Here is a 14,876-nt window from a genome sequence, read left to right as displayed (position 1 = left end):
CTAGTAGGGCAAGACAGCTGGTTATTATATTAAAAAAATAGGCAGGGCAGCACTCTCTCCAAATCTAAACTAAAACAACTAGCAAGAGTGATTATCGCAGCTCCAACCAGCATCTCCCTGGGCCAGATTTATCTGACAGGGATAAGCTCATTAATTACAAGTTAACAAAGACAACGAGCTGAATGGAGTGATGTCTGAACCACGTTTCGACATTAGAAGCTGTAAAAATCTGATCACTTATAGGGAACGTGCATTGTGCATTTAACTGGATTAGAGTCAATATTCTCAAAGCACTGAAGTGGTCAATGCTGCAACCTGAAGCCAGTATAAAACCACTTTGAAAATTTTCAGGTTTAACAATGGAAGATCAGTTTTAAGATTCAACATGCAGAAGTCAGAAATTCCAGTCAAAGCATACTATATAGTGTCATCCTCGACCTTGAGGTAATGCCCAAGAAGACTACTGCGTAAAATACCCAATTAGTTGGGATTATACATAGGCAAGGGCCCTTGTCAGTGTTTATCATGACCTCCACATTTCTATAGGAACCCACGCCTTTCCCACTGCAACTCTTTCTCTGCATATATTAACAGGCAACAATAAAATAAATAAGCAAGATACCCTGAAAAATCCATCATGGGGTGGCTAAGTTCCAATTCCTTGCTGCAAATTCCTAGCAGTTTAAATAGCCATGGCTTCAATTTTCAGGTAGTCAAGAGATTAAAGAACCTCTAGTGTGAGAAGTGACTGGAGTGCAATAATGATTCAATCTATATGCCCCTCAGCCATGGCCATTCATGAAAATAGGAGACCACCGTTCATCCTCAAGAAACAGATTGCAACAATGAAACAGATTCCATAGTGAAGTAGGGAACTGAAGATACTGTCACTATCTCAATAAGAAACCTGCAATAAAAAAAAGTTTAGATACAGTCCTTTCATGGGAGTCACTCTTTCTCCCACCATTTACATGGAATATACATCCACAATGGTAATCAGATTAAGCATTCCCACATCTGATCTATAGTTCAGTCTCACAAACAACGTGCCAGATCTGTAGTGAGTTGGTTGATTTCTGTTGGACATGGATCACAATTCCCAGAGAAATAATCTGCCAATCGTCAACACTCATGAAGGGTCATCTGCGGCAGCACAGTGGCACATTGGTCAGCGCTGCCACCTCACAGCGCTGAGGACCCGGGTTTGATCCCAGCCCCAGGTCACTGTCTGTGTGGAGTTTGCACATTCGCCAGTATTTGTGTGGGTCTCACCCCCACAACTCAAAAGATGTGCAGGGTAGGTGGATTGGCAACACTAAATTGCCCCTTAATTGGAATTATTATTTATTTTCTTTTAAATGAAGGGAGCAGCCAAAAGGCGGATTCCCACAGAGAACACAATGATGAACACATTTTTAAAGCAGAGTCTGCAATACCCATTATAGCCAGAGCCCATATTTGACATACTTCATCTCTTCCACTACAGAAAAGAGATCCAGCTTCAAGCCAGATACTCACAATTTTAGCAGTTCAATTCAATAAATTTAATGAATCCAGTTAAACTCTGAATTCAAGTCTAGGATTTACTCTGAAAAGGGTTTGAAGTTCCTCCATATACCAGTTGCCCTTGCAAGCTCTGGTTCCCACAGAGCTATAGTCTTCAAAGGGCAGCCCTCCATTGGCTTTCAGTACCACTTAAGATCCAATGATTGATAACATTCCTGCAGTGGGTTTCCAGACAGGCCAATTTTTGACCTAGGTGCAAGTTACTGAAATCTAAACTGCAATGACTGGAACCAGGCTAACATGTTTTTTTGATGAAAAATAAGATCAGCTTCAAACACCAGAGAAGTCAGCTAACCAGACAGAACCCAACAGCAAGCGGGACTCAAGTTAAATCAACCTGGTGTAGTAAGTCATTTCAGAATGGTTAACAGTGGTTTTAGTCCATGCAAAGCATTCAGCAGCCAACAACTAACGCATGGAAGCAAGATCTGGACAGTTAGCAGTACTGCACAAGGAAACCCAGCTAATAAAAATACCAGGTACAGCAGTTTAAACTTTAAATCTAACCCATGTAGGCTTATTCAATAAATAAACTGCAAGATTCATAGGGCAGTGGGCATCACGATGGCACAGTGGCTAGCACTGTTGCCTATGGCGCTGAGGATCCCGGTTCGATCCCGCCTGGGTCACTGTGTGGAGTTTGTACATTCTCCCTGTGTCTGCGTGGGTTTCACCCCCACAACCCAAAGATGTGCAGGTTAGATGGATTAGCAATGCTAAATTGCCCCTTAAAGGGCAGCACGGTGGCAGCACTGCAGTCTCACGGCACCGAGGTCCCAGGTTCGATCCCGGCTCTGGGTCACGGTCAGTGTGGAGTTTGCACATTCTCCATGTTTGCCTGGGTTTCGCCCCAACAACCCAAAGATGTGCAAGGTAGTTGGATTGAACACACTAAATTGTCCCTTAATTGGAAAAAATGAATTGGGTACTCTAAAGTTTTTTTTTTTTTTTTTTAAATTGCGAAAAAATAATTGGGTATTTTTTTTAAAAAAGATTCATATGTCAGTTTTAGGGCAGAAGTGGAGCAAAAGCACATAGAAAACAATGTAAAAAATCCGAACATGAATCTCCACCATGCCAGTTACACTAGAATTTTACTTACATGAATCTGGGCACTTTTGATCTTTTCCAGCTGTGAAGTCCTAGATTTTAAAAAGCATTAAAAGGTCATTAGCATGAAAATCTAGACTATAGTTCAATTTTTAAAAATTGTTACAATTAACAGGAACAGACAAGTAGGCTATACTCGTTTATCTGTATAAAAGTACATTAACCATTGATCACATTTTAGGTACAATTAAGCTGCTTGATTATGAACAAGTTGTTATGACATGTCATGAGAACATGTCAGACTCAGGTGGGACAAATTTGAATGTTGTATCGAGCAAGATCCCAGGTCTACACATAACCAAATTAGTTCAGTTGGGGCAGCACTCAAGGCATTGCATTAAATCCCCAATATCCCAAAGGAGAGGGATAGAAATAACCATAGTCACACCTCATTCAGGCGATATATATTAAGCCACACAGACCAGGAATACAAGTTAGTCAACAACTGAAATAAGTTATATAAAAAGGCAAAACACTGCAGATGCTGGAAATAATCTTTGCAGAGAGCAGATCTGGCTGAATTCATTTTGCATAGGAATGGGCCAATTGACCACAGCACTTCAGTTAGCAAGGAGGGAGTCCTGGCCCCGATTGATATTTTGCCATCTTTTCAGAAGGGCGTCAGTATCAGGTTGTCAATATTTGGTCGGGGGAGGGTTCCTTTTTCAGTTCAGGTTGGGTCAAAAGCTAAAAAGAGGGGGCAGGTGCTGGGGTGGCAGCGGGTAAGGATATTTTGACCGTTTGTTGCTGCCACAGTTGGTTTTTGCTTCTTTTATGTATGCATTTGAAAATGCCTCCAATAAAATGTTTTTCAAAAAAAAAAAAAAAAAAAAAAAAATGGCACTAAGATAGGTGGGAAGGCAAGAGGAGGTAGAGTGTCTGCAAACAAATATAGATTGGTTCAACAATTGGCAAAAAAAATTGACAGATGAGAGTATAATGTGGGGAAAATGTGAACTTGTCCACTTTAGCAGGAAGGATAGAAAAGCAATATGCTATTTAAATGGAAAGATTGCAGACCCACTGGTACAGAGAACGGAGTGTCTTGGTACATAATCACAAAGTTAGTATGCAAGTACAGCAAGTGATTAGGAAGGCTAATGAAATGTTGCCGTTTACTGCAAGAGGAATGGAATATAAAAAGTATATAGATATGGTGAGAAGACCAAGGCGGCAGCATTCAAATCATAATAGAAAACAAGCATGTTTTATCACATCAAAGTATTTACAGATCCAGCCAAAATTGGGAACACTCCCATACAGAATTCAATCTCATTACAAAGAGAACTGCAATTCTCCCAGATAACCAAAAAAAGAATCTACCACATTTTTTCTACTTCTAAAGTACCTGCATTTCACCAATTAGTGGACCTTCAGTTCTATTCAATTTATTCTGCATTACTCAAGAAGATAAGGAATATTGTTACCTGTTCAACTGTAATTTAGTCAACAATACCCCATAGGACTGCAGCGTTCTGTAGTCGTTGCATCAGGGAACTGGTATGCTAAGGAAAGGCTCGACAGTCCAAATGAGACAGAGGTAAGGTGCCATCAAAAGGTTATTGTGGAAAATAAAAGCTCACGGTGTAGGTGGCAACATATTGGCAAAGATAGAAGATTAACATGCAGGTACAGCAAGTAATTGGGAAAGCTAATAGAAAGTTATCATTTATTACAAGGCGAACTGAATACAAAAGTAAGGAGATTATGCTTCAGCTCTATGGGAGGGTTGGTCTTATAAGGAAAGGTCATACAGACTGGGCTTGTATCCACTGGAGTTTAGAAGGGCAAGAGTTGATTTGATTGAAACAAGATACCGAGGTGTCTCAACAGGGTGGATGTGGAAAGGATGCTTCCTCTTCTGGAAACATCTGGAACCAAGGGTCACTTTGTTTTTAAAATATGGTTGCCCAATTGAGACAGATGAGGAGAATTTATTTTTGAGGGTCAAGAAGATTCTTGATCTTTGGAACTCTTCCTCAAAAAGGTTGTGGAAGCAGGCTTTGAATATTTTTCAGGAAGAAGTAGATAGATTCTTGATAAGAAGAGGTGAAAGGTTATCAAGGGTAAGTGGGAACATGCAGTTGAGGTGTCAATCAGGTTAGCCATGGTTTTACTAAATACTGAGCAGGCTCGTGGGACTGACTGGCCTACTCCTAATTTGTATTTTCATTCCATCATGTATTACCAGATACTCTGCAGCAAAGAAGTTTAAAGTTACAAGTCTAGTATAATAGCGTCTGACTGATTTAAACCGGTATTTACCAGAGTGTTTGGGGGTGTTTTCACGGTGTCGAAGATGCCACTTGTCTTGCCACCAGGAGGGTTTCTCCGTTGCTTTGGATCTGGTGATTCAGTGGTAGCTGCTCCAAAGATGCCGCTGCTCTTTCCACCTAGAAATAGCAGAAAAATAAGAGCTGGACAACAGAAACATGGGAACCGTGCATTGCCATACCAGTCAGCCATATCGGAATTTCAGCTTTCTAAACAAATTGGTGCCACGGGACATATTTTCTTATTGGATAATCAATTGCATTGCAGCAAAGGGGGTAGTGTTTGGCTGAGCAACTAATTACCTAGAACTAGTCCTTGCAATTTTAATCTAATCTCTTATTAGCATCAGCGGCATTGGAAATTTGGTAATTAGTAGCAGTAACACTGCAATCAACACAAAAGTTTGTCTCATATTTCAACTAGCTATCTGAGTGAATGTATAATTACCAAGACAGGAACAGCAAAGCTTTAATATCCATGCAGGAATTCAACTACATCTACCTGGCAACAGATACACAAAAACGAAAGTGTCCAAATGGTTTAAAGTTACATCTGAAGAACATAAACAGGGGCAGTCCATTCACCACCTCAATATGTTCCACCATTCAATGAGATCATGGTTGATGTGTATCTCAATTAAGTAGTATTAGAATGTATAGAAAGCTGGTTACAAAATGTTACAGGATCACAAAACTGTAACGCCACTGGGGTTTGCCTTTCCACCCATCATGTCTGTACCAGCTCTCCAAATGAGCATCATGATTTAGTGCCATTCCCCTGCCTTTTCCCTATTGCCTTGCACATTTTTTTCTGTTAAAATACAAGAAAATATTTGTATTCAGACATTTTTCATTTTATATACAAAACACAACATTCAATCCAACATTACAACACCCCACCCACCATACCACATGCCCCATTTTATAAATGACAAAACAGAATAACCCTCCTGCTGATGATTACCAACTCTTGGTAGAACCCCTCCTCTGAACCACTAATGGCAAACCTAATCTTCTCCAAACCTAAAAATTTCAACAGTTGAGGACTTCCGGGTGCGGCGATGACCAGTTATGTCGCACGTTTCGGCACCTCCCGTTTTAACGGACTTTTGGGCTCTCATCGGGAGCCCCAACGGCAATTTTCGAAGGCTAAACCCACTGTGAGGCGACATAGAAGGGAGTCCCCCCGGATGTGAATGGACAGAAGAGATAATAGTGGCCAGATTACGGAGGATCCTCTGGAGCAGCGGCAAAGAAGGGAAGTGAGAAGAAAGATGGCGGCGGAGGGAGGCCAGTTGGTATGGGGCCTGGAACAGCAGGAGTTCCTCCGGCGATGTGTGGAGGAGCTCAAGAAGGAGGTGCTGGTGCCGATGCTGCAGGCGATTGAGGGGTTAAAGGAGGCGCAGAAGACCCAAGAGATGGAGCTCCGTGGAGTGAAGGCAAAAGCTGCCGAAAATGAGGACGAGATACAGGGCTTGGTGGCGAAGACGGAGACGCACGAGGCACTGCATAAGAGGTGTATGGAGAGACTGGAAGCCCTGGAAAATTGCTCGAGGAAGAACTTAAGAATCTTGGGTCTTCCCGAAGGGGCAGAGGGAGCCGACGTTGGGGTGTATGTGAGCACGATGCTTCATACCTTAATGGGAGCTGAGGCCCCGACGGGCCCCCTGGAAGTGGAGGGAGCGTATCGAGTCCACGTGAGAAGACCAAAGGCAGGAGAAATACCTCGAGCAATAGTGATGAGGTTCCACCGCTACAAGGGCAGGGGGATGGTCCTGAGATGGGCGAAAAAGACACAGAGCAGCAGGTGGGAGAACGCGGTGATCCGCGTGTATCAGGATTGGAGTGCGGAGGTGGCGAGAAGGAGGGCGAGTGTCAATCGGGCCAAGGCGGTGCTCCACAAGAGGAAAGTGAAGTTTGGAATGTTGCAGCCGGCAAGACTGTGGGTTACACACCAGGGTAAACACCACTACTTCAAGACGGCAGAAGAGGCGTGGACATTTAATCGAAGAGGAGATGTTGGACTAGATTGGAGAAAGTGTTTGAAATGAAGTACTGAGGTGGCGGCAAGGGACTGTGAATCAGATGGGGGGGGGGGGGGGGGAAAAGAGAAATGTCTTTCCCCTCGAAGGGGGGGACACACGAAGAAATGTGGGCGCCGGTGGGGAAGGGGAGGGGGAAGGAGAGAGGGAGCTGCGCCATCAGGAGCGGGGCCGAGAGGGAAGCGCGGGCTTTGTCCCCGCGCTATGGAAATTATGGCGGGAAAAGGGGGCGCAGGAAGGAGGGGGCCTCACATGATGGGAGGCTAAGGATAAACAGGGGAAGCCGAGGTCAGCCAGAGTTTGCTGACTTCCGGAAGCAATATGGGGGGAGCAACTAAGCTAGAGAGGGATCTAGCGAGGGGTGGGGGGTTAACTGGGTTGCTGCTGCTAAGGGGAAGGGGGAGCTGTTACGGGATGGGATGGTGCCGTCGGGGGGGAAAAGCAGGTACGTGGGAACCGGGTGAGGAGCTGGTCTAAAAAAGGGGATGGCTAGTCGACAAGGGGGGGGGGGGGGGGTAAAAGAGCCCCCCAACCCGGTTGATCACGTGGAACGTGAGAGGGTTGAACGGGCCGATTAAGAGGGCAAGGGTACTTGCGCACCTAAAGAAGCTAAAGGCAGACGTGGTCATGCTTCAGGAGACGCACCTGAAACTGGTGGATCAGGTCAGATTAAGGAAAGGATGGGTGGGACAGGTATTCCACTCGGGCTTGGCTGCGAAAAATAGAGGGGTGGCTATACTGGTGGGGAAACGGGTATTGTTTGAGGCGAAGAACATAGTGGCGGACAGTGGGGGTAGATGCGTGATGGTGAGTGGCAGACTGCAAGGTGAGGCGGTGGTGCTGGTGAATGTATATGCCCCGAACTGGGATGACGCAAACTTTATGAAGCGTATGTTGGGGCGCATCCCGGACCTGGAGATGGGAAAGTTGGTAATGGGGGGGGGGGACTTCAACACTGTGCTGGACCCAGGGCTGGACCGGTCCAGATCTAGGACCGGGAGAAGGCCAGCAGCGGCCAAGGTGCTTAAGGGCTTTATGGAGCAGATGGGAGGAATGGATCCCTAGAGATATACTAGGCCAAGGAGTAAAGAGTTTTCCTTCTTCTCCCTTGTCCACAAAGTGTACTCCCGGATAGACTTCTTTGTCCTGGGAAGGGCGCTGATCCAGAAGGTGGCAGGAACGGAGTATTCGGCTATAGTCATTTCAGATCATGCCCCACATTGGGTAGATCTGGAAGTAAGAGAGGAAACGGAACAGCGCCCACTCTGGAGATTAGATATGGGACTGTTGGCGGACGAGGGGGTATGTGTAAGGGTGAGGGGATGTATTGAAAAGGTACCTAGAGATTAATGATGACGGAGAGGTCCAGGTGGGAGTGGTCTGGGAGGCGCTGAAGGGGAGCTGATCTCCATAAGGGCCCATAAGGGGAAACAAGAGGGTAAAGAAAGGGAGAGATTGTTGAGGGAGATTTTGAGGGTGGATAGGCAATATGCGGAGGCTCCAGATGAAGGGCTATACAGGGAAAGACGGAGATTGCACACGGACTTTGACTTGTTGACCATGGGTAAGGCGGAGGCACAATGGAGGAAGGCACAGGGAGTGCAGTATGAATATGGAGAGAAGGCGAGCCGGCTGCTGGCCCAACAGCTTAGGAAGAGGGGGGCGGGGAGAGAGATCGGAGGGGTTAGAGACGAGGAGGGAAAGATGGAACGGGGAGCGGAGAGGGTGAACGGGGTGTTTAAGGTATTTTACGAGAGGCTATATAAGGCTCAACCCCCGGAAGGGAAAGAGGGAATGATGCGTGTCCTAGACCAGCTGGAGTTCCCGAAGATTGAGGAACAGGAGATGACAGGACTGGGAGCGCAGATTGAGGTGGAGGAGGTGGTAAAAGGAATTGGGAACATGCAGGCAGGGAAGGCCCCGGGACCGGATGGGTTCCCGGTGGAGTTCTATAGGAAATACGTGGACCTGCTGGCCCCACTTCTGACGAGAACCTTTAATGAGGCTAGGGAAAGGGGGACACTACCCCCGACGATGTCGGAGGCGACGATATCGCTGATCCTGAAAAGAGACAAAGACCCGCTGCAGTGCGGGTCATACAGGCCTATTTCCCTCTTGAACGTAGATGTCAAGCTTTTGGCCAAAGTGATGGCGACGAGGATAGAGGACTGTGTCCCTGGGGTGGTGCATGATGATCAAACGGAGTTTGTTAAAGGGAGGCAATTGAATGCTAATATACGGAGGCTGCTGGGGGTGATGATGATGCCCCCACCAGAGGGGGAGGCGGAGATAGTGGTGGCGATGGATGCAGAGAAAGCATTTGATAGAGTGGAGTGGGACTACCTGTGGGAAGTACTGAAGAGATTTGGATTTGGAGAGGGGTTCATTAGATGGGTTCAGCTCCTGTACAGGGCCCCGGTGGCAAGTGTGATTATAAATAGGCAACGATCTGACCACTTCCGACTATATAGGGGTACAAGACAGGGATGTTCCCTGTCCCCGTTACTGTTTGCGTTGGCAATTGAGCCACTGGCCATAGCGCTGAGGGGCTCTAGGAAGTGGAGGGGGGTACTTAGAGGAGGAGAAGAGCATCGGGTGTCATTATACGCGGATGATTTGTTGTTGTATGTCGCGGACCCAGTGGAGGGGATGCCTGAGATAATGCAGACACGCAGGGAGTTTGGAGAATTTTCAGGATATAAATTGAATATGGGGAAGAGTGAACTGTTTGTGATGCACCCCGGGGGACAGGGCAGGGGAATAGACGATTTACCGTTGAGGAGGGTAACAAGGGATTTCCGGTATTTGGGGATCCAGGTGGCCAGGAACGGGGGAACCTTGCATAAGCTTAACTTGGCACGACTGGTAGAGCAGATGGAAGAGGACTTTAGGAGGTGGGACATGGTGCCCCCGTCATTGGCGGGCAGGGTGCAGGCGGTTAAAATGGTGGTTCTTCCAAGGTTTCTTTTTGTGTTCCAGTGCCTCCCTGTACTGATTACAAAGGCCTTTTTTAAAAAGGTGGACAAGAGTATTATGAGCTTTGTGTGGGCTGGAAAGACCCCAAGAGTAAAGAGGGGGTTCCTGCAGCGCAGTAGGGACAGAGGGGGACTGGCACTGCCGAGTCTAAGTGATTATTATTGGGCCGCCAACGTGTCAATGATATGCAAGTGGATGAGGGAAGGGGAAGGAGCGGCGTGGAAAAGACTGGAGATGGCGTCCTGTAGGGGAACTAGCCTAAAAGCACTGGCGACGGCGCCGTTGTCCCCGAAAAAATACACCACAAACCCAGTGGTGGTGGCAACTCTGAAAATTTGAGGGCAGTGGAGACGACATAAGGGAGTGACGGGTGCCTCAGTGTGGTCCCCGATAAGGAACAATCATAGGTTCGTCCCGGGAAGGATAGATGGGGGATTTAAATCTTGGCAGCGAGCAGGAATTGCGAAATTGAAGGACTTGTTCTTAGACGGGACGTTCGCGAGTCTGGGAGCACGGGCAGAAAAATATGGGCTGCCACCTGGGAATGCATTTCGCTATATGCAAGTGAGGGCATTTGTGAGGCAACAGGTGAGGGAATTTCCGCAGCTCCCGGCGCAAGAGATCCAGGACAGAGTGATTTCGGGGGCATGGGTGGGTGATGGCAGGGTGTCAGATATATATAGGGAAATGAGAGACGAGGGGGTGAGACCCACGCAGACGGACAGTGGGCTTGTATCGAACCTGGGTCCTCGCGCAGTGAGGAAGCAATGCTAACCATTGTGCTGCCCCATGAATGGGTTCTTTCTGGAGGTTGAGGACAGATACAAGCAGTGTTTAAGGGGACCGGCAATTGGGAGTCTTTTTTGGAAACCGACCCGGTGCCGGGATCAAACCTGGGCCATCGGCGGGTGAGGCAGCGTCCAGTTTTAAAATGTTGCCCAAATTGATCCCAAACCGGACTCGTGGAGTATTCGGCCAGCAAGATCAGAAGCGGAGCCATCACCAGTGCCCTCAGACTTGTCCCTACAGATAAAACTTCCACCATCCGCACCCAAACCGACCCTCCCTCCACACCCGCCTCCTCCGACCATCTATCCCTCTGCAAAACAGCTCTCCAAATCTGAGGCACCTTACCTACCCATACAAAAGGTCGAAATGATCGTATTTACCTTCCCAAACTTTAGGTAGGAAAATTGGGTGATTCAGGAAAATAATTAAAAACTTCAGAAGGACCCTCGTTTTCATGGAGAACATCGAACCACTTTAATACCAAGTTGTCCGCATTCAACTTGTGCAGAGCCCATGTGCCATCTGAAAACTCAACCTGACCAGCCGAAGCGGCAACTTCTCCAGGCCCCAACCTTATACCTGGAAATACCTCATACTTCCCCACATTTAGTTTGTACCCTGAAAAAGAAAGTCAAATTTTTTTTTTTTTTTAATTAAATATTTTATTGAAAATTTTTGGTCAACCAACACAGTACATTGTGCATCCTTTACACAATATTATAACAACACAAATAACAATGACCTATTTTATAAACAAAAAATGAATAAATAATAAATAACAAAAATGAAAACTAGCCCTAATTGGCAACTGCCTTGTCACAAGTAACACTCTCCAAAAATATAATTTAACAGTCCAATATATAATTATCTGTAGCAACGACCTATACATACTATACAGTATATATTAACAACCCTGAGAGTCCTTCTGGTTCCTACCCCCCCCCCCCCCGCCCCCCCCGCCCCGATCCTGGGCTGCTGCTGCTGCCTTCTTTTTCCCATTCCGTCTATCTTTCTGCGAGGTATTCGACGAACGGTTGCCACCGCCTGGTGAACCCTTGAGCCGACCCCCTTAGGACGAACTTAATCCGCTCTAGCTTTATAAACCCTGCCATGTCATTTACCCAGGTCTCCACCCCCGGGGGCTTGGCTTCTTTCCACATTAGCAATATCCTGTGCCGGGCTACTAGGGACGCAAAGGCCAAAACATCGGCCTCTCTCGCCTCCTGCACTCCCGGCTCTTGTGCAACCCCAAATATAGCCAACCCCCAGCTTGGTTCGACCCGGACTCCTACTACTTTTGAAAGCACCTTTGTCACCCCCATCCAAAACCCCTGTAGTGCTGGGCATGACCAAAACATATGGGTATGATTCGCTGGGCTTCTCGAGCACCTCGCACACCTATCCTCCACCCCAAAAAATTTACTGAGCCGTGCTCCAGTCATATGTGCCCTGTGTAATACCTTAAACTGAATCAGGCTTAGCCTGGCACACGAGGACGACGAGTTTACCCTGCTTAGGGTATCAGCCCACAGCCCCTCCTCGATCTCCTCCCCCAGCTCTTCTTCCCATTTCCCTTTTAGTTCATCTACCATAGTCTCCCCTTCGTCCCTCATTTCCCTATATATATCTGACACCTTACCATCCCCCACCCATGTCTTTGAGATCACTCTGTCCTGCACCTCTTGTGTCGGGAGCTGCGGGAATTCCCTCACCTGTTGCCTCGCAAAAGCCCTCAGTTGCATATACCTGAATGCATTCCCTTGGGGCAACCCATATTTCTCGGTCAGCGCTCCCAGACTCGCGAACTTCCCATCCACAAACAGATCTTTCAGTTGCGTTATTCCTGCTCTTTGCCACATTCCATATCCCCCATCCATTCCCCCCGGGGCAAACCTATGGTTGTTTCTTATCGGGGACCCCCCCCAAGGCTCCAGTCTTTCCCCTATGCAGTCTCCACTGTCCCCAAATCTTCAGTGTAGCCACCACCACCGGGCTTGTGGTGTAGTTCCTCGGTGAGAACGGCAATGGGGCTGTCACCATAGCCTGTAGGCTAGTCCCCCTACAGGACGCCCTCTCTAATCTCTTCCACGCCGCTCCCTCCTCCTCTCCCATCCACTTACTCACCATTGAAATATTAGCGGCCCAATAATACTCACTTAGGCTCGGTAGTGCCAGCCTCCCCCTATCCCTGCTACGCTGTAAGAATCCCTTCCTCACTCTCGGGGTCTTCCCGGCCCACACAAAACCCATGATGCTCTTTTCAACCCTTTTTTAAAAAAGCCTTCGTAATCACCACCGGGAGGCACTGAAACACAAAGAGGAATCTCGGGAGGACCACCATCTTAACCGCCTGCACCCTCCCTGCCATTGACAGGGATACCATATCCCATCTCTTGAAATCCTCCTCCATCTGTTCCACCAACCGCGTTAAATTTAACCTATGCAATGTGCCCCAATTCTTAGCTATCTGGATCCCCAGGTAACGAAAGTCCCTTGTTACCTTCCTCAACGGTAGGTCCTCTATTTCTCTACTCTGCTCCCCTGGATGCACCACAAACAACTCACTTTTCCCCATGTTCAATTTATACCCTGAAAAATCCCCAAACTCCCCAAGTATCCGCATTATTTCTGGCATCCCCTCCGCCGGGTCCGCCACGTATAGTAGCAAATCGTCCGCATACAAAGATACCCGGTGCTCTTCTCCTCCCCTAAGTACTCCCCTCCACTTCTTGGAACCCCTCAACGCTATCGCCAGGGGCTCAATCGCCAGTGCAAACAATAATGGGGACAGAGGGCATCCCTGCCTTGTCCCTCTATGGAGCCGAAAATATGCAGATCCCCGTCCATTCGTGACCACGCTCGCCACTGGGGCCCTATACAACAGCTGCACCCATCTAACATACCCCTCTCCAAAACCAAATCTCCTCAACACCTCCCACAAATAATCCCACTCCACTCTATCAAATGCTTTCTCGGCATCCATCGCCACTACTATCTCCGTTTCTCCCTCTGGTGCGGCCATCATCATTACCCCTAACAACCTCCGTATATTCGTGTTCAGCTGTCTCCCCTTCACAAACCCAGTTTGGTCCTCGTGGACCACCCCCGGGACACATTCCTCTATTCTCATTGCCATTACCTTGGCCAGGACCTTGGCATCTACATTTAGGAGGGAAATAGGTCTATAGGACCCGCATTGTAGCGGGTCCTTTTCCTTCTTTAAGAGAAGAGATATCGTTGTTTCAGACATAGTCGGGGGCAGTTGTCCCCTTTCCTTTGCCTCATTAAAGGTCCTCGTCAGTACCGGGGCGAGCAAGTCCACATATTTTCTATAGAATTCGACTGGGAATCCATCCGGTCCCGGGGCCTTTCCCGCCTGCATGCTCCTAATTCCTTTCACCACTTCTTCTACCTCGATCTGTGCTCCCAGTCCCACCCTTTCCTGCTCTTCCACCTTGGGAAATTCCAGCCGATCCAAGAAGCCCATCATTCTCTCCCTCCATCCGGGGGTTGAGCTTCGTATAATTTTTTATAAAATGTCTTGAACACTCCATTCACTCTCTCCGCTCCCCGCTCCATCTCTCCTTCCTCATCCCTCACTCCCCCTATTTCCCTCGCTGCTCCCCTTTTCGTCAATTGGTGTGCCAGCAACCTGCTCGCCTTCTCCCCATATTCGTACTGTACACCCTGTGCCTTCCTCCATTGTGCCTCTGCAGTGCCTGTAGTCAGCAAGTCAAATTCTACATGTAGCCTTTGCCTTTCCCTGTACAGTCCCTCCTCCGGTGCTTCCGCATATTGTCTGTCCACCCTCAAAAGTTCTTGCAGCAACCGCTCCCGTTCCTTACTCTCCTGCTTCCCTTTATGTGCCCTTATTGATATCAGCTCCCCTCTAACCACCGCCTTCAACGCCTCCCAGACCACTCCCACCTGGACCTCCCCATTATCATTGAGTTCCAAGTACTTTTCAATGCACCCCCTCACCCTTAGACACCCCCCCCTCATCTGCCATTAGTCCCATGTCCATTCTCCAGGGTGGGCGCCCTCCTGTTTCCTCCCCTATCTCCAAGTCCACCCAGTGTGGAGCGTGATCCGAAATGGCTATAGCCGTATACTCCGTTCC

General features: G+C 47.7%; 1 protein-coding gene across 2 annotated transcripts in view; it reads right to left on the bottom strand.

Annotated features, from left to right (window-relative positions):
* Positions 1–14,876, bottom strand: part of jpt1b (Jupiter microtubule associated homolog 1b) — a 52,411-nt gene that overhangs the window by 17,804 nt on the left and 19,731 nt on the right. For both annotated transcript variants that reach the window (XM_072483222.1, XM_072483224.1), the window contains exons 3-4: positions 4,942–5,069; positions 2,669–2,708 (exon numbers count right to left, since the gene is read on the bottom strand). In XM_072483222.1, coding sequence (XP_072339323.1) covers positions 2,669–2,708; positions 4,942–5,069 — 168 coding nt within the window. The remainder of the gene's footprint in view (positions 1–2,668; positions 2,709–4,941; positions 5,070–14,876) is intronic.

This window comes from Scyliorhinus torazame, chromosome 18, assembly GCF_047496885.1.
Source record: "Scyliorhinus torazame isolate Kashiwa2021f chromosome 18, sScyTor2.1, whole genome shotgun sequence".
Classification (NCBI taxonomy): domain Eukaryota; kingdom Metazoa; phylum Chordata; class Chondrichthyes; order Carcharhiniformes; family Scyliorhinidae; genus Scyliorhinus; species Scyliorhinus torazame.
Note: the sequence above shows the minus strand (reverse complement) of the source record. Positions and strands in the feature narration are given on the sequence as shown.